Consider the following 20,864-nt stretch of genomic DNA (forward strand, 5'->3'; position numbering starts at 1 on the left):
TCCGAATAAAAACTACATTTTGTAACTTAAGTGGAGGATGATTCCCTAATTAGTGTTTCTAATGAACTACCAACAGATTTTCACTGGTTTAAAAACGGATCAACATGAAAACATTATCCAAAAAAGTCACGCACACTGGAGACATTATGGTTGCTTTGCCGCTTCTGCGAATCAACAGTTCACCATTTATCAAAGTATTTTAAAGAATAATCAGTCAAGCTGGCTGTCAAAAGCACCTTGTGAGATTGTTTTCATGGCTGTGTAACTGATGGCTGCTATTTGTAGTTGATCAGAAAATTAGACTGTTGAAATGTGTTGATGCATTTAATGACTGAATGAATGTTTTGTGCTCATGGGTCTGAATCACAAAAAAAACAGTCATTCGAGAATTATTGTAAATATTAGTCAACATTTTATTTTTTAACAATTTTATACATACAAATTTATCATGAAACAACCTTTCTCCCAAGAAACAACAAACTGTTATCCTAACATTAATGAATTCATTAAAAAAAAGTAATGTGATAATGTTATTTGACCTGAATTACTATTTGATTTCATCACCATGTTGCTAGCATTCAGTTTGATCAGATAGGTGAAAATAAATCCATGATGATAATCTGCCAGGTTAATGAAGCCTGTAATACTTACATCAATATCTGATTGCCCCATCCACGGAAAATACTTATTGTGCTTACAGTACAATGTTTATTACGCCTTATATCCCATAATTAATGCCCAATTATCTACCAATCCAATGATTTGTCAGTCACACAAAGATTTTTTACATTGAAAACAACAACTGGTTGTTCAAGTTAAAAATAGAAAAAAAATCTAATAGAGTGCAGAAACATTTCTGTAAGGGATACATTCAAATATTATATTGATTGATCCTTAATGTCACATTAGAGCATCTTTGTGTTACACAGCAAACTATTGGCACATATTTCAACAATGACATGCTGTTTACTATACAAATTATACAAACATTAACTTGTAAAATTCATCAATGAGTATTCTGTATAAAAAGTAGAATTAAGCAAGCTCAAAACTAAGGTAAAAATACAATCTGTTTAACTCTTGTTAAAAATATAATCTCTGTGGTTCTGACTGTTATCGCCAACACTGAGTTTCTCTATTACATTTGGTTCCTTCCATCATCACGAGCCCACTCATTATCAACCATTTTCAGTGTAGGAAATAAAAAAAAAATGGATTTAAGGATCAACGTTTGCCATAAATGTTACAAAAATGTGACGTTTACAAAATATTGGTGACACAAAAAATATGAATTAGCGGGTAAAGTTTTGGAATGAGCCCAGATTCAAATGCAGCAGTAAATCAACAGCTAAAAAGTGAAGTGTGCAATCATCTGTCTTGTTTTATGTTTGATCTGTACATGTGTATGAAGAAAGGTTCTGGCTACACAAGACTACATTAACGCTAGCTGGCTGACATTTACTGCCAACTTGTGGATACTGTTATGTTAAGGCACCAGCAGTAAATATGATCCACTGTCTCAGGCTGTGCTTGGGTGGGTGAGCCCTACATGTCGACTCCAATCCTGTTGATTTTCCGTTTCTCAAGTTTCACAGGGAGCGACTTCCTTTGCTGACGGCCCAGGGTTCGAGTTCCTTTCTGCAGTGACAGTAGGAGCTTTTTTAATGAGGCACCATCACAGCAGCTAACCTCGCTGCTTTGATCACAAAGGCTCTGTCTCCAGACTGCGACCCAGAGGGAATGTCTGCTACGTTTCTGAATCATACAAAAGAACTACAGGAATTGCAGTATGTGTGTATACAGTGCCTTGCATAAGTATTCACCCCCTTTGGACTTTTCTACATTTTGTCATGGTATGACCACAGATTAAAATTTATTTCATCGTGAGTTTATGTAATGGACCAACACAAAATAGTGCATCATTTGGAAGTGGGGGGAAATATTACATGGATTTCACAATTATTTACAAATAAAAATCTGAAAAGTGTTGAGTGCATATGTATTCACCCCCTTTACTGTGAAACCCCTAACAAAGATCTGGTGCGACCAATTGCATTCACAAGTCACATTTGCAAGTCACATAATTAGTAAATAGGGTCCACCTGTCTGCAATTTAATCTCAGTATAAATACACCTGTTCTGTGACGGACTCAGAGTTTGTTGGAGATCATTACTGAACAAACAGCATCATGAAGACCAAGGAGCTCACCAAACAGGTCAGGGATAAAGTTGTGGAGAAATATGAAGCAGGGTTAGGTTATAAAAAAATATCCAGAGCTTTGAACATCTCTCTGAGCACCATAAAATCCATCATAAGAAAATGGAAAGAATATGGCACAACCGCAAACCTACCAAGAGGAGGCCGTCCACCCAAACTGAAGAGTCGGACAAGGAGAAAATTAATCAGAGAAGCAACCAGGAGGCCCATGGTTACTCTGGAGGAGTTGCAGAGATCCACAGCTGAGGTGGGAGAATCTGTCCACAGGACAACTATTAGTCGTCTACTCCACAAATCTGGCCTTTATGGAAGAGTGGCAAGAAGAAAGCCATTGTTGAAAGGGATCCATAAAAAATCCCGTTTGGAGTTTGCCAGAAGCCATGTGGGAGACACAGCAAACATGTGGAACAAGGTGCTCTGGTCAGATGAGACCAAAATTGAACTTTTTGGCCTCAATGCAAAACGCTATGTGTGGCGAAAACCCAACACTGCCCATCACCCTGAGCACACCATCCCAACAGTGAAACATGGTGGTGGTAGCATCATGCTGTGGGGATGCTTCTCTTCAGCAGGTACAGGGAAACTGGTCAGAATAGAGGGAAAGATGGATGGAGCCAAATACAGGGAAATCCTTGAAGAAAATCTGATGCAGTCTGCAAAAGACTTGAGACTGGGGCGGAGGTTCATCTTCCAGCAGGACAATGACCCTAAACATACAGCCAGAGCTACAAAGGAATGGTTTGGATTAAAGAATGTTAATGTCTTAAAATGGCCCAGTCAAAGCCCAGACCTCAATCCAATAGAGAATCTATGGCAAGACTTGAAGATTGCGGTTCACAGACGGTCTCCATCCAATCTGACTGAGCTTCATCTTTTTTGCCCAGAAGAATGGACAAACCTTTCCATCTCTAGATGTGCAAAGCTGGTAGAGACATACCCCAAAAGACTTGCAGCTGTAATTGCAGCGAAAGGGGGTTCTACCAAGTATTGACACAGGGGGGTGAATACTTATGCACCCAACAGATGTCAACTTTTTTTGTTCTCATTATTGTTTGTGTCACAATAAAATTTATTTTGCACCTCCAAAGTACTATGCATGTTTTGTTGATCAAACGGGAAAAAGTTTATTTAAGTCTATTTGAATTCCAGTTAGTAACAGTACATAATGGGAAAAAGTCCAAGGGGGGTGAATACTTATGCAAGGCACTGTATGTAGACACTGCATTGGCAGCTGGACCCTACGCCAATATGGTTTCCATATATATCTCTCAGAAGACCAGACTGCATTACATACATTAGTCACTAATAATACTCTACCATTTAAAACATTATTATATTCATAAAACTAACAAAACAGTAATATTTTATTATTTCACTCTTTTCATAAGCTACTAATGTGTAAACGGTGCATCTTCACCTAACTCAACTATTTTTATCTTATAAATTGATTTGTCTATTTAGTGTATAGTATTGTTCCACTGCTATAGGAAAATGAAAAGAGGATGTAGCCAGGGTCTCGCTATTGGATTTTCCTCAAATCCATCCTTGACACCTGGGGGATTTTACAGTTCCTTAAGACAATTAATTATTTCCCAACACAAAACCAATTCAGTTCATGTAAGTGACCTTGTTGTACTTCACATATATCATATATATAAATTTTGATGTAAATTTATGTAAATATAAAATGTTTTTATCCGAACACACCACAGCTTCCTTCTTTACATATATTGCCTGGCGCAGTATTTCATTCACAGCTTGCTGACGTACAGCATCAACACGCACTAATTAGTGGGTTAACATCCAATTACATCATAGCGTTACTTGAAAGGGGCGTGTCTTGTTGTGGGTGATACTTGGACATGGGTGTGTCTTTTGGCCTTTGCCACCACTGATATCTGTTTCTGACCATCTTACTAATATAAGAATAAGAATAATGTAACAATGATTAACAAGAATACAAACTTGTGATTGCATATGTTTCCTGTCTGAGCAGTGGCAGTACTCTTGTCAGAAACATCACCTTGGGACGTCCTGCTGGCCCCTTCAGGAAGAGGACAGAACTTTGTTCTGCAGCCTTCTCTGCTAAATGAATAGATGTAAAGATCTCAGTAGGAAAAAAGAGGAGGAACCTTCCCTTAAATCTCAAAGTGTTGATTGAAGCTGCTCCAGTTTGTCTCTTCTCACTAGGACATAACGCTGTCAGGAGGGGAACTCAAGTCGAGCAGTTCCAGAGCTTTTTTCTCTGAGATGGACAGAGGAAGGTCGTCAGCTGGAGTACACAAGATGGAGATCCTCTTAACAAAGCAGAAAGAGAAGATCATATCGGTATTACTCAAATGAAACCATTTGAATAAGAAACAAATAAAACGACACAAACACATAGTCTTTATATTTATAGTATATATGTGTGTGCATATATATATATATATATGCTCCCACAAGTCCTCCCACAAGTTATGCATAAAAGCTAATATATAAAGTGAAATCTTAAAACAATTATCAGCAATGTTCTGTGCTGCCATTCAAGATTAAATAAAGAGTGTTCATTCAGAGAAAGAATTGTGGTGATACAAACTAGCATTCATCTGTATTTTCAACACCATGTATACAGATAAAACCAATTGACTAAAAGCCACACATCATGCCACACAACACCTAGTAGTATCATTAACATAAAAAGATGGCAACTGAACAATACCCAAGTAGCCAGTATCAAATCAGCCTGGAAATGTAAACATTATTATGTCAAACCCAGACACATGCACAAAATACTGCCCTGAAATGTTCCTAAATATGGCTTTATTTACTCTCCTATATATATATATATATATATATATATATATATATGTGTATATATATTTATATAAACACAAGCTCACCTGTCGTAGTGTACCAGGAGTTGTGCACAGATTGTACACCATCCAGATGGGAACCATGAGTGTAGAGGAGAGAGTGAACCACCAGCCAAGAGCATAACCCCACCATGGATACTCGGTGGTGTTGTTGAACTTCAAAGGAGTGTATTTGATTAAAGAGAAAATAAATGTTCCCTGAAAATAGTCAAGAGAAAAACTATTTAAGATTCAGGAACACAGTCTGCAAACAGTGATGAAATGAAATCACTCTGAGCAAACGTGAAAGCTAAAACTTTGGAATTTGTCACTTGACATGTTATTCATCAGGGAATTGTTTTTTCCATTTCAGTGGACCTGAACTAAACTGAACAATTGGTACAGTAACCATATATATATATATATATATATATATATATATATATACAGTATATCTTTTTTAAGACTGGCCAAAACCAAGACATGCGAGAAATGAATTAAACAGTGTTTATTTGGTGAAATGTATTTGCTACCCCAACTGGCTTGCTTTACCTACATTAGTTACATAGCATAACTTCCAAGGTTAGGAGTTAGCATATAATTAGCTAGTCTATTTGAAGTTAGGTTGTGCTTAAATAGAAGCAACAAAACACACATAAACATCATTGCATGCGGTGCAATAACGGTAACCCAGCAGTAAGTTACTCACCAGGCAGACTACTGGAGTGACATATTTCAAACAGTACTTAATCAGAGGCAGAGGCTTGTATCCAATCATGTCCTCAATGTTTCCAAAAAAACGGTCTGCACCTGTAAGCAGATGTTAAAGTATTGAAGATCATAAATTCACTGAGAAGAGGTGTACATCCTCCCTATGAGTTAACTCACCATACACCCATCCAACAGTGACAGACTGCAATATGGCAAAGAGGAGCAGAGTCATCCCACTGCAGGCATAGTAGTCAAACAACTGGAAGATGTACAGTCCACCCTGTGAAACAGGAGTTCAGTTAGTCATTCTGTCATAGCGGAAAATGTGTTCTTTATTAATAATGTGGCATTTGAATGTGATCTTACGTCTGTCACCATCACAAGGCCAATCAAGAAACTGACAACACTGATAGCAAGCAGAAGAAGTTTGCGTCGGTGACCAACGTGGAAAAAGGCCGGATTTATGTCGGAAATTCCTGTGACGAGCGCTTCCAGACCTACGAACTGAAACACAAACATCTCAGTTACACAGTCACTCCTCCCGTGCGTCACCCAACGACACACTTAACTTCCATCGAGGCTGCACAATTCTCTCTCTTATTCTCAAAATATGCAAGTGTGACAAAATGTCATTGGAGATGTGTATGAGAAAATCTTTGAATCCCCCCCATTACTACATTTCTCAATGCTTGGCCACTGCATCTCATAAAAACCTCCAAATAAGTAACACTCAGTTTTACTGGTTTAAGATTATCGTCTAATGCTTGACACAAGTAAATTCAAGGTGTTTTCAAATTTGATTTTGCTGATTTGACAATGGAGAAATACGGTGGCTGCACCAGACGCATATGGTTCACAAGGGTTGTTCTTATTTCTCTGAAGTTATAATGGGTGTAGTTTGTGTAAACCTATCAGAGTGACATCTGTCTTTATCTTTAACGTGCAGATGTGCTTGCAACCCTTGGGTGCTCGGGCGGGTGCAAGTGCATTCCTTATTTAAACAATGAAGGCGCTGCACGACAAAGTGAAAACTGTGTCCTTCTGAAACCAGCCCATCAATTGAAGCCTTCAATTTGCAAGTATTTCATAATTTTATTCTACTATTAACTCGAATAACCACCCCGCTGTATCATGTGTCATGTCTATCCTTACTCATATATGTAGTGAAGCATTTAAAAGTATTTAATAAAGGGTGTTAATTGTATTTTTTTTTTTAAATAAGCATATTCATTCTTGAGTTATGATCTAAAAACAAGTTGAGAGGTCACAGATATCACCTTCACAAGACCCGGAGCATGGTGTGTGATGTAACTGTGAGCTTGACGGCCAAAGTCCAACAAGATCATCAGTGTCCAAGTGAACTTCTGAACCCAATTTATAGAATTTGAGCTGTTGTGTTTACAGGCCACTTGAGAACATAATGCTTCCAGCTATGGCTGTTGCCAGTGCATAGGCCAACTAAAAATAAAGTGTCATCAATTGAAGATTTTATTGAGAAGAAAAAGGGGCTTTTATGACCAATTTCACTTCTACTGAAGATTACCTCACTGTCCAGACCCAGGAGGATGATCATTATGAAAAAGAAAAATGCCCAGAGCTGAGGAAAAGGCATCATAGCAACTGCTCGAGGATAGGCAATGAACGCTAGGCCAGGACCTGCAGTAAACATGACATTTATTTTTAATACATATATACATATAATTGATTTCTTGCATGTGAAATGTATATTCTATTACACATTAATTTACATGAACTTACCTGACTCTGCCACTAGTGATATGTGTGTGTTTTGCTCATATGCCATGAATCCAAGTGCAGAGAAGATTGCAAAGCCTGCAACAAAACTGGTCCCACTGTTCAGAAGGCACAAATATACACAGTCCCTACAAAACAAAAAATGATATCACCATTATTAAATGCAATAATACATCTTTTCTTCCTGTAGTGTTGATTTAAGCCCCACAATCCACAATCATTAATACAACACAACGATTTAGTGGTACGGCATGACCTCACAGAGTACATATTAAATATCATATCAAACTTACTTGTAGCAGTTATTGTCGTACTTATTATAACTGCCAAGTGCAATTAGACATCCGATGCAAATAGCATAGGAATAAAATATCTGCGTGCCAGCATCCATCCACACCTGCAAGACAAAAAGAGACCTTTTTACATCAACAGTAAATTACACATGAAAGGCATTTACTGAGTTGCAACTGTGTAGTTACACAGTGACCACAGATCACCTGATTTGATAATGTTTTACATGGTTGTGAACTTGTGTGACATAAGCAAAACTGACCGTTTGCTTATTTATTTGAACTCTGACTCGGCGTAAAACCACGTGTACGCCGAGAAACCATCTGATTTGACCTTGTACATTGCTACATTATTTTCTGTACATGCTTGTTCATTCAAGTTATATACTGCTTCAATTAAATGTAATATTTTAACAAAAATTCACTGAGTCAAATGGAAATATTCAAAAGTCAAGGTACATTTATTATTACACATATTTCACTATCATATATCTGTACATCTTGGAAACTGTGGTATGTTCAATACTAGATATCATCTTGAAATCGTTGCATACCTGTGGATCAGCGAGGCGGGAAGGATCTGGGTAAAGGTAGTATTTGATCCCGTCTAAGGCCCCAGGCAACGTGACTCCACGAATGAGCAACGCTATCATCATCAAATATGGAAACGTAGCAGTGAAGTAAACCACCTGAGGAAGAGTCACGGTGCAGGTTAATCTGAGGCTGTTCGACGACAAGGATTTCTATTTTAATTCATTTTATGAAGCGATATCTGCCAAGTCTGAGAGGAGCTGCTGTAGAAGGCTGTGGTCAGGTTCTAACATTTTAAAATCAACCCCCCCCCCCCCATCGCCAGGTTAACAATGTACTTATTGGCACAAAGCCCAACACAACAAAGTACAGAGAGGGACGGATTCACGGTTATTGTCTAACTCAAACTATTGCACATTTATAAATTAACAAAGAGTAGTTGATTGATTCGGTGGAGTGACTGCCATCCATTTCTGTTTCCATGTCAGAGATATTCCACGTATGGGTCCATTGTCACCAGTTATTATCTTGAGAAGTTCTATCTGAAGTCGTGTAATTATTAGCTAAAGTCAGCGTTGACAGCTTTGTTCCCGTTCCTTTTATTGTCACACGTTTGTGCTCGACACATGTGAAGTTAACCATGAACTTTGTACAAGCACAAATCTATGACCGAACTGGTCATATAGGCCTAGTATCTTGTGAAGTGATACGAGGGAGGTTTTCAAAGAGGAGAAGAAAAGTCTGTCCACCATTAATTTGGTTACCAGGAAGTCCTACAGGATTAATTGTCCTTTAACACTTGCTTGCTATATTGCATAAAACAGAAAGTGGTTGTTGTACCTTCCCCGTGGACTTCACTCCCTTCCAGATGCAGAAGTAACAGATGATCCAGGACAACAGAAGGCACAGAGCTAACTCCCATCGTATGCTGCCCAATTCATTGATGTCTCCTGAGAGATTCAAAACTCTTCTCCTGGAAAGTACATCTTCAGTTTTTTAATTCATAAATGGCAAGGCACTGTCAGCTATGATTTTGGTCTTTGTTTTCATACTCACTCCCAAAACTCTCTCACAGGTGACGTTGCATTTTCTGGCACAGTCCAGTTGTAAGAATCGGCTTTTCTATCAAACTCCACACACGTCTCTGTTGTAAAGAAACACAGGACGTTTTAAACAAGACACTGAAACCAACTGCAACACAGATCTCTTCAGACTGTTCTTCCTGCTGTTCACTGCCACATCCTGCCAAGTCCTTGTCCACCAGTCCAGTTAGCAAAATGCTGTACAGTATACCTGTCTTGCCCTTCAACCTTTAGCGTTGTATGTATTATCTAAAGATATTGAATTATTTAAGTCAAGTCTATATTGTAAAGCCCAGAAAGGAGGGGTAAACTTTGGTGAAGTGGGACAGATGACTTGTTATTTGGAGAATCTGCAAGTCAAGAGGGATGGGCAGTAATGTCAATGAAAAAGATTGATATATGTAGCTTGAACACAAGCCAATTATTCCTGCAGCTGAACTTTAAACTGCAGATCCCAAGCCAGCTCCTCTAATCTACCGACGAATCTCTAAAGCAGTGACTCACTGACAGTGAGTTGATCCGCCAATGTTTGGACTGTCCAACGGCAATGAGTCATTGTGGCCTTAAAGCTAAATTCCATATATTCAATCATGTGTGTGCATGCCTGCAGTCGCATTTTAACATACCTGTGTTCCAAATGTTTCTGCAACTCGCCCAAGGAAGCTCAGAGTTAAAGGAAGAGAAAAGATAGAGGAAGGCCCACGCCAGGATGACGATGTAATAAATGCTAGAGTACAAAACAACTATATGACTGCCATAACCTATCCCTGAAGACAAACAAACAAACAAGAAAACAAGACTTTCAATTAATACAGCATCCATGTACAGTATACTTCTCAAATACTTCTGGAATCATTTAAAGTGACTGTGTCCAGGGCACTGCTGTGAGGACTTGTTATTCAGCACGTCATAGTGATACATTGCACATAATACACTTAAGAAGTTGTTATTTGATGTCTTTTTATTACTACTGCCGCAAACAACTAACCAACCCTAAATTTAATTTACCAAGCACCAGCCAAATAAATGAACCGGATGAACCATCTCTACTAACACTTTGTATCTTGTGGTGTTGAACTCAAACTCTGGATTTTTTGGGGGGCATTCTTAGTTCAGCCCTACGTGTCCTATAACGAAACACGTCATCTAAAAGTTTGTAAGATCAATTGTATATACTGACATTTGTAAAAGTAAATGTATAGTGGGAAATTTAACCGGATCTAACTCATAACTTACGATCCCATTACATAAATTGAGTCTGATTTGCACATTTGTTGGTTTGTGCAAACAATTTACATCGACTGCATCATCTTTAGAAATAAACTGACTGAAACACTTCATATTCATTTTCACATATTTGTGTGACTTACAGGTCCAATAACAATTCATGATTTATGAAACAATTGTTACAAATATTATTAATTCTTATTTGAGTGTGCACATAACATGTCACTGTATGCCCGTTGTATTGTTATGTCTAAAAGCATTGAATATCGGCCTATAACATAAAAAAGCACCAGATAAATAGCAGGCATCTCTTTAATATTACTACACATGTCCTACTTTGAAAATCACATTGTAAATCCAGATGTTTACCTTCAAACAGGGGACAGATTTTCTTCCAGCAGGTAATACCCCCCTGTTTGGTGTACTGGCCAAGAGAGGTCTCCAGCAGAAACAGGGGGATGCCACAGGTAATAAAGAAGAGTATATACGGGATGAAGAACACACCTATGGACAAAATTCCATGACATATGTTGTTTGTAGGTTGAACACACATTCATAGGAATCACAATATATAGTAAAGATGGAGCCTTAGAGAGCTACAATATTAGCAAAATGCTAACCCCACATCTAATCTTTAATATTATTGGAATCATGAATCAGAACGTTAAAACCTGTATATATTAATTATCTCTTTTACAACAAGTCTGCTTTAGGTTTCTATTGGATATTTCTGTTGTGTTGTGATCAACTTGTGTTTCTGTATTCGCAGTGTGTTTCTTTATGGCACGCATGGCACAGTGTCTTCATTTGTGTCCGGCTACTTGCAGCCATTCTACCTCTGCCAAGGAGGTCATGTTTTCTTTTTAAATAGTCTGATAGTCTTTATGATAGTCGGCAGCATCACACAAAAATGACTGGACGGATTACCACACAACTCATTAATAAGTGGTGTGTATCTGGATCAGGGGGCGGATCCAATCATTTTCTTCTAACATGGTGAGATAGAGTGTTAGCCTTTCGTTGTGCACTCTCCATGCACCCTTCTAGTTTGGAGAGTGCATAACTCCACCAACAGTGTTTTGTCTGTTTGCTTATTGTTTCATACACCTTAGTGCACTGACTCTCAATATAATGGTTCTGATGTAGGATTTTAGCCAATTAACAGGCAAATATTTCCATGAACCAAAAAAAACATACTGCAACTGCTTGAGTTGTTTTTCATATTCAAAGTATTTAAGAAAAACAGCAGCTTTTTCTATTACTGAGTCTGTTTCCTTAAGATAAGGATGAAACTCACCTCCGCCATTTTTGTAGCACAGGTAAGGAAATCTCCAAACATTTCCCAGGCCAATGATTTGTCCTGCAACAGCCAAGAGGAACTCAATTTTACTCGACCACTGTCCTCTGGCTGTGGTGATGGACGTAGGATGAGCTGGAGCCTTGTTCAGCCTGAACTTGACCTCTGAACTGTGGGCCTCATCCATCGCACTGTAACACAAGAAAGATTAACAGGACAAATATGTTGTTGGTGTTTTAGTCATTGTTATTCATGTTATAAAAGTTTTCATTTTTGCAGTAGCAAACTTCAATTGAAGAATACATCCACTATATTTACAGGTCATTTGTCCTGAGCCACCTCAGAGTCAAGTAAACACCACATCAGCAATATCGACATGAATTAATTTCCCTAATTCGCACAATACCAGCAGTCTTGCTACATTAGGTCAACAGTGGGTCATTGCTGCTTGGTATGAGGGTGTAATTCTTTCATCAATGTTTCTTTTGTTCTGCTGCCTAGGATTTATTGTGGGAGTGAAGCAACTAGACTGGAAAATATGTGTGCTACTAAACCATTTTAGTGATAAACAGATCACTGACTCTTTAAAAATTCTATAACATCCATCAAGGGTCATAGTAAACTATTTATCACATGGTCTTACTAACCCCACTAATGCTATAGCTGGCACTGCTTCTCTTTAGCAAGGTGTCGGATTTCAGGTGCTAGCGATGATGATACTACACGTGGTAGGTTTCTCAGGTGGGGGGTAGGTAAACCTTAAACTCTTTGAAATTATTTGCATAATTCAACTAAAGTCAACTACTTTATAACCAGCTATTTAGTATCACTTAAGGGAGGTTACCTTCACAAGACAAGACAAACTGGTGTAATCAAATTATGGGTTTTAGTCTTTGTATTGTATTTGAATGATAATCCTCCTTCCCTGTGATGGAAGGCTTCCCAGTGTGGCCACTTGGAGCAAACCACTCCTGCTTTCAGAATTGGTTGTTTGACACAAGTAATTGTTGTTTTGGCCAGAACATTGCCCAAGAGAGACGAGACATCCGATTGGTGTCAATATAGATTTATTGGCTGGACTTCTCAAAGGGAATTCAACCTGACCACGTCTTTGAACGTTTGTGTCATTGTCTCTGTTCTCTGGAGACGTTCTTCCCCTTGGTGTTAGGCTCAAAACAGGAGATTAGCAATAACACATCTCTAAAAATCAACTGAGTCACAGCTGTCATATTTATTATTTATTCATTTCATATTCTAGGTCTTGTCCAAGCTCATTGACAGGCGACCTATTTAGTTGTTGAAACTGAATTTCTTCAGATTGTTGCTGAAGCAGAACTCACCCCAAATCTAACCTCGACCTTCACCCTATTTTAAATCCATCTCTTTGAGACAATAGACATGAAGTCATGGAAATGTAGATGTAATATAATTTGATTGACAGTGCCCCTCAAAAAAAGAACAGGAGTTTTTACTCCGAAAACTGCTTGTTAATAGTACAGACAAGCTTTTAGGTAAGGAGGACGGACAGCTGATCCAAACAGGCAGCCGCAACCTTGGCTCTAGATGGAATTCAGTCCCTCAAGGTTCTTCCAGCTGAAGTAGACACTACTTACACTACAGGATGTGTCACCGTAATATTTTTTAGAGCTGCATAATATGAAACCAATGGCACAGTCAAAATTAGTGGATGCGGTTGGGATGTCTTTAGTTCCAGTAGTCAACTGCAGCTTTAATGAGGCCCAAACAGCATTTTTACCCAGTTACCTATGAAAAAACACAACAACCAAAATTAAACTTTGTATTGTCAAGTTTTAAAACCACAACTTTATAACATTGGCCATTTGTTCTATAGGATGAGCCACAGTGAAAAACACAATGACAGTTGCATTAGAAGAAGCTGTTGTTAATTAGTGGGTGGACTTCATATTTCTATTGCATGCCACAAAAATGCTGTATATGTGCAGCAGAAAGGAGTGCACAAAGCTCTGTGAAGCTGTATGGCTAAATGCAAATTTTAGCATGCCATCCCACTTTAATGATGAGATGCTGATTCTAATCCAAATTGCTCATCAGATCCAACATCTTGGTTAAGCGTGTTCAATATATTTGCTTATTTGCACTGAACACAAAGCACAGTTGAAACTGTTGTGGATACAACTCGTTTCTCAAGTACTTACTGTAGGTGTAAACCTAAGACATTCTGATTTCTTGGTGGCAAAATTAAAGTTAGCACAATTGATCTAACTCAGAACATAAATACTAAAGGCCGTATAAAGAAGCACAACGCATCCCCATGTCCACCTGTTGTAAAAACACGTAAATGAAGTTAAAATATGTCTGCACAGAGGCGATGGTGGTGTGGAGCCATAGTATCAAAGTCCTGGGATACAAACACTTAACCACCTGCGGGTCGGTCTCAGCTATCAATCATCAAAGCATCGAGTAACTAATTAAAACCAAATCACAGAAAGAACACTTCAACATGCATCAGTGTGATTGCAACTCCCTCAAATGACAAAAAAATGACATCTTTGAGATTAAACATGGTCTATTGTACTGCAGTCAGCCATCAGGGTGAATCACATACAGTCTTCAGTGAAAGTTTCCGGGAGTGAGGGTAACAAGTGGAAACAGTTCTTAGCATTGATGTCCAGCACAGCTCATTCCTCTCTGTACTAACTGACTTGGCCAAACTTTACAAGATTATGTGCCGAGTTAGGTTTTTCAAAAATATCTCAATAATATTTTTTTTCTACTTTACCGCACATTGAGTAACAGGCTGGTACTTGGCAGTGGAGGGAATAGTTGTTGGTCTCCTCTGCTGCTGGGCACATTTGTTTTTATCCCTCCCAACCACTGATGGGTAAAGCTGAGCCCAGTGGTAAATATTTTGTCAGTGCTTCTGATTTGATTATTGGACCAATCCCAGACCATGCTGCACACAACCACTATGATGTATACAGTGCCTTGCATAAGTATTCACCCCCTTTGGACTTTTCTACATTTTGTCATGGTATAACCACAGATTAAAATGTATTTCATCGTGAGTTTATGTAATGGACCAACACAAAATAGTGCATCATTTGGAAGTGGGGGGAAATATTACATGGATTTCACAATTATTTACAAATAAAAATCTGAAAAGTGTTGAGTGCATATGTATTCACCCCCTTTACTGTGAAACCCCTAACAAAGATCTGGTGCGACCAATTGCATTCACAAGTCACATTTGCAAGTCACATAATTAGTAAATAGGGTCCACCTGTCTGCAATTTAATCTCAGTATAAATACACCTGTTCTGTGACGGACTCAGAGTTGGTTGGAGATCATTACTGAACAAACAGCATCATGAAGACCAAGGAGCTCACCAAACAGGTCAGGGATAAAGTTGTGGAGAAATATGAAGCAGGGTTAGGTTATAAAAAAATATCCAGAGCTTTGAACATCTCTCTGAGCACCATAAAATCCATCATAAGAAAATGGAAAGAATATGGCACAACCGCAAACCTACCAAGAGGAGGCCGTCCACCCAAACTGAAGAGTCGGACAAGGAGAAAATTAATCAGAGAAGCAACCAGGAGGCCCATGGTTACTCTGGAGGAGTTGCAGAGATCCACAGCTGAGGTGGGAGAATCTGTCCACAGGACAACTATTAGTCGTCTACTCCACAAATCTGGCCTTTATGGAAGAGTAGCAAGAAGAAAGCCATTGTTGAAAGGGATCCATAACAAATCCCATTTGGAGTTTGCCAGAAGCCATGTGGGAGACACAGCAAACATGTGGAACAAGGTGCTCTGGTCAGATGAGACCAAAATTGAACTTTTTGGCCTCAATGCAAAACGCTATGTGTGGCGAAAACTCAACACTGCCCATCACCCTGAGCACACCATCCCAACAGTGAAACATGGTGGTGGTAGCATCATGCTGTGGGGATGCTTATCTTCACCAGGTACAGGGAAACTGGTCAGAATAGAGGGAAAGATGGATGGAGCCAAATACAGGGAAATCCTTGAAGAAAATCTGATGCAGTCTGCAAAAGACTTGAGACTGGGGCGGAGGTTCATCTTCCAGCAGGACAATGACCCTAAACATACAGCCAGAGCTACAAAGGAATGGTTTGGATTAAAGAATGTTAATGTCTTAAAATGGCCCAGTCAAAGCCCAGACCTCAATCCAATAGAGAATCTATGGCAAGACTTGAAGATTGCGGTTCACAGACGGTCTCCATCCAATCTGACTGAGCTTCATCTTTTTTGCCAAGAAGAATGGACAAACCTTTCCATCTCTAGATGTGCAAAGCTGGTAGAGACATACCCCAAAAGACTTGCAGCTGTAATTGCAGCGAAAGGGGGTTCTACCAAGTATTGACACAGGGGGGTGAATACTTATGCACCCAACAGATGTCAACTTTTTTGTTCTCATTATTGTTTGTGTCACAATAAAATGTATTTTGCACCTCCAAAGTACTATGCATGTTTTGTTGATCAAACGGGAAAAAGTTTATTTAAGTCTATTTGAATTCCAGTTTGTAACAGTACATAATGGGAAAAAGTCCAAGGGGGGTGAATACTTATGCAAGGCACTGTACATATTACATTATACTATATATCCATTCTGCAGTTCCTAAGTTGATCAACATTCAAGGATTTAAAGATGAGGAAAACTAAAATAATTGTGAATTCATGTATGCAGCTAATGAATACATGTACTTAAAACAACCCCTGCAAAAATGCATTCTCGAACATTTATCCAGCTTTATAAGAATAACTTTTGAAAGGGTTTGTTATTGTCAGACACGTGCAGGAGAGACATGCATGTTGATAGTTTCCCTGCAGTCATGGTCACGGAGCTGCGCAGGGTGCAACACTTGACAAGAGAAATAGCTGCAGCACAGCCGGTAACCTTTGGCCTACTTACTACAGCGACAGGCGGCACAGGGAAAGCTCAGTTGTGTCTGATCTGCGAGGATACCGCTGTTTTCCCGTTCCAGACACAAAACCACGTTACTGTCACACGCATCCACAAACAGCCAGCAAGCACACAAGAAAGAGAATAACCTGCTGATGACCTTAAGGGAAATTCACTTGTAAAGAGTACCTGACAAAGATAGCCTCACGGCAGTTGTCTGTGGTTCTGTGTTAGGCTTCCATTTAGCTCTAGGTTGGAATTCATCTGCTGCCTTTTGGGGAAAAGACAAGTGTAGATCCCACAGTCTGTCCGGGACAAGTGCTCTTCCTGTCTCTGACCATGAGTGAGTCCATGAGTAGAGGTTTGAGAGAGCTCTGCTTGTGTGACAATGAGGGAGAGAGAAAGCACACTGGGGCGAGCGGGGGCGGGGGCGTTATGTGCTTCTGAATGAGCAACTTAAGGCGGAGACTTTTCCCACAGCCGCATGGACTCGTAGTATACAGCAGACCAGGGGATTTGCACAGTGGCCACGCTAGCTGCAAGACAACATGTGTTGCCAGTGTAGCCCACACTCTACCTCAGACCAAATCTGCTGACTCTTCCAAAAGTACCAAGAAGTGGTTGACATTTTTCTGGAAAATATCCCTGCAATGAAATCAATGGATATTAGTGGCTCCCAGAGGATGAACCCTAGGTGATCTCTTCTTGTCTGGTACCATCACCAGGTCGACTTTTCCCAAGCATAAGTATGTAGTGGACATTTTTAGCTTTTTCGCTAAAGGTCTCAGCAACGAAATGAATCGATATTTATGGTTCCCTGAGGATAAACCCTCAGTGATACCTACATGTTTAGTGCTATCACCCAGTTGACTTTTCCTCTTGTCCAGATTCTTTTTGGTCTAATTAACACTTCCATTAACCTCAGGTAGTACACTATGGTATTTAAAATGCATCATGGGCCTGAAAGGTGATATGGAAGTGACTTTTGCATGCAGTCCTCCATAACAACTGACTCAAACAAAGCTACGTTTATTTTGGTCCCAGTAGTCTGTAACACCCTTGGTCCGATCATGGACCTTTGAAAGGGTGGGGGGTGCATTGTTCGGCCTTTATGCTTGCAGTGGAGTTTGTCCTAGAACCAAATCCAGAGTCTGACAATACTGTTACTGTGACTTTCTGCTGTTCAGATATCATTGAAGTGTTCAAAGTGTTCATTTCGCAGTGAGGGAGCAACAAGCCGTTTGGCAGATGCAGAGCTGAGTGAACTGGCTGTCCTCTGCCTGCGCTGCTTCCATCAGCTAATTGTTGCATGCTTATTTACACTGTCTGACAAGTCACAACAAGAAAAGCTACTCACTCAATTGTGTTTACATGTCCACATTGAAAAGTGTCAGAGGCAACGACAAGCAATTCCTTGCAGTTGGCTGCCATTTGTACTACTTTCTGGTCAGACACTTTTGTTTGGCTACACTAACTCTGAAATACACATACAGAAATACACTAACCTCTGCCTATATATAAGCTCACCCACTGAAACTGTATCTTGTTTGTTGAATCTGCCCATAAACAGAAATGTAAATTTAACATTTTACGTGGAATTGCATTTTGGATCTACACGGCTCTTGATAAACAACTCATATTTGTCTGCTCAGGTTATCGTGCTGTAGTGCAGACCCAATCGCTCAACTTGTCCGGCAAGTACTGCTTGTCCCGTGTCTCAGACACACATCCTGAGGTCCAGGTTCCACAGCATTCCATCCCAATGGGATGTTACATTCAACAGATTTCAAACGCATCGTGTGAAATACCACATTCTGTCCCTGGATGACCTGTTTCTTTCTATTCTTAGGTTCATGCTCATTATCAGAATAGGATTGATTTGTGGGGGTTCATTTTCATTTAATTGTGTGTACCTGAATTAAGTGTTTGTCCAGCATAATGTTTTGCTCTCATTCCAAACATCAATGGAAAAAAAACATGCCTATCTAAGAGTATTTTCTATTCACAGCACATATTGGATGGATGAACATCTGTTCCAGTCTGCCGCTGTTCCTCTAGAAGAGTTTAAAGGGATACTTCACCGAAAAATAAAAAATTCACTCATCATCTACTAACCACTGTGCTGATGTAGGGGTGGGTAAAGTGTGGAGTTTCAGGGGTAAATCTGTTACAACCGAATCCAAAAGAGTTGAAGTAACTGGCGACTTATAATTCAGATGAAAAAACCTAACATACTTCCATACTGCACGTGTGGTGTCATCAAAGGGTCCGCAAGCTCCGGCATTCATATTTGACTCGAAACAAGGTCATTGGAAGTGGACTTAGCTAGCGTGACACATGATGGCGTGTCCGAGGATCCGTGAACTCACCTCGTAGAAAGATATCAGTGGCGTTTAGATAAAAAAATGTGCATTGGACTTATGGGGTTTAATACTACTGGATTACTTGGATTTAGGCTCAGTATATTTTTTAAATAAGCTTCTCTGCTAGAATACAAATGTATCTGCTGCCTTAGGTTAACTAGATTTTCTAGTTTGTACTGTTTTGTCTTACCTTGATTTGCATGAGCTAGATACTGTAGGCCTTGCAACATTACCGTAACCTTTCCTCTCTCATCTGTGCCACCCGATTCCACCCATACCCAACATTGCCAAAATATCCAACCCTGCTGCTCTCTCCTCTGCCTTATCTTTCACCCACACACCCAGACCCACTGGTAGGGGTGGTGGTATAGGTTTACTCATCACCACCAAATGGAGTTTTTCTCTCTACCCGCTTCCACATTTTACCGTTTTGTCTTTTGAATTTCATGCTGTGACAGTTACTTTTCCGTTACGATTAACAATTGTAGTTCTCTACAAGGTCTTTTGGAAGATTTCTTGGATGAATTAGACGTCCTCCTATCGAACATCCCGGAAAATGGCCCTCCACTTGTCCTTCTGGGTAACTTTAACATCCAGACAGACAAGTCATCTGACCTACTACTTTTACTTTCTTCCATTGCTGTCCCTGACCACTTCTTTATCTCTCCCACTCTCCCACTCTCACAACTTGGATAGGATCTGTGTTCCGAACCTTGTACTCTCACTACTGGGGTCCCTCAAGGTTCCCTTCTTGGTCACCTCCTCTTCTCTCTGTACACCAACTCTCTTGGCTCTGTCATTCACTCAAATAGCTTTTCCTACCAAAGCCCCGCTGATGGCGCCCAATCTGAAACACAGGTAGAAGCACAATATCTGCCTGTCTGATTGAGATCTCTTACTGGATGACTGCACACCATCTGAAAATCATCCCTGACAAGACCAAACTAGCTATCCTGGCTACCAGTGGCTCTCCGCGTCCATTTCAAGACACCAGTACTTGCATACCGTGCTGCGAACTGATCGGGCCTGGCCTACATCCAGGACATGGTCAAACCTTACACCCCAACCCATTCACTCCACTCTGCATCTGACAATCGGTTTGCTGCTCCCTCACTATGAGATAAACTCAAAATAAAAATCACGACTGTTTGCTGTCCTGGCTCCTAAATGGTGGAATGAGCTCCCAAAAGACATCAGGACAGCAGAAAGTCTACACATAGTCCGCCGCAGACTAAACCTTGGATTTTTTTTTTTTAAACACACTACATTTAGTAGCACTTATATGACACGTACATATAGCATTTTGTTAGGTGGTTTAGATTTCTTGAAGAAACTTGTACTTTCTTGATTCTTAGTGTTCTGGGTTTGCACCCTCATGGTTGAGTCAATTATTGTAAGTCGCTTTGAATAAAAGCATCATCTAAAGGAAATGTCATGTAAAAACATGGTGTAAAAGACGCCAGCTTACAGACACTTGGATGACACCACAGGAGACACACCAACAAAGTTTAACCATGATATTTCAGAAGTGTTATGTGGACTCAAACAATTCACCCACCCCTTCACCGGCATAGCGGAGAGTAGATAATTAGTGAATTTTTTTTTTTCAGGGAACTATGCCTTCGGCTGTTACTGTGTATCTGAAAC

The 20,864-nt window shown here is 39.7% G+C and overlaps 1 protein-coding gene across 2 annotated transcripts; it reads right to left on the minus strand.

Annotated features, from left to right (window-relative positions):
- Positions 1–389: 389 nt before the first annotated feature.
- Positions 390–17,264, minus strand: LOC128461132 (sodium- and chloride-dependent GABA transporter 2). 2 transcript variants are annotated; one of them, XM_053445995.1, is made up of 15 exons: positions 17,044–17,264; positions 11,946–12,136; positions 11,018–11,152; positions 10,048–10,188; positions 9,396–9,483; positions 9,180–9,312; positions 8,363–8,497; positions 7,812–7,915; positions 7,522–7,646; positions 7,307–7,419; positions 6,130–6,267; positions 5,941–6,043; positions 5,762–5,862; positions 5,101–5,271; positions 390–4,515 (listed from the first exon to the last, which is right to left on the minus strand). In XM_053445995.1, exons 2-15 carry the CDS (start codon positions 12,130–12,132, stop codon positions 4,405–4,407), a joined length of 1,785 nt encoding a protein of 594 aa, XP_053301970.1. In that variant the 5' UTR covers positions 12,133–12,136; positions 17,044–17,264; the 3' UTR covers positions 390–4,404. The 2 variants fall into 2 exon arrangements, with proteins under 2 accessions (XP_053301970.1, XP_053301971.1); XM_053445996.1 differs by lacking the exon at positions 17,044–17,264 and adding an exon at positions 13,559–14,869.
- Between the last annotated feature and the right edge of the window lie 3,600 nt (positions 17,265–20,864).

Source organism: Pleuronectes platessa, chromosome 2 (genome assembly GCF_947347685.1).
Source record: "Pleuronectes platessa chromosome 2, fPlePla1.1, whole genome shotgun sequence".
NCBI classification, from domain to species: Eukaryota; Metazoa; Chordata; class Actinopteri; order Pleuronectiformes; family Pleuronectidae; genus Pleuronectes; species Pleuronectes platessa.

Excerpts from the sequence above, each read along its gene's own strand:
- LOC128461132 (XM_053445995.1), bottom strand. The coding sequence starts at position 12,132 with ATGGATGAGGCCCACAGTTCAGAGGTCAAGTTCAGGCTGAACAAGGCT. Across the intron at positions 9,313-9,395 it reads CCTGTGAGAGAGTTTTGGGA|GAGAAGAGTTTTGAATCTCT; the intron begins GTGAGTATGAAA and ends TGTACTTTCCAG. Across the intron at positions 5,863-5,940 it reads CACTGTTGGATGGGTGTATG|GTGCAGACCGTTTTTTTGGA; the intron begins GTGAGTTAACTC and ends ATCTGCTTACAG.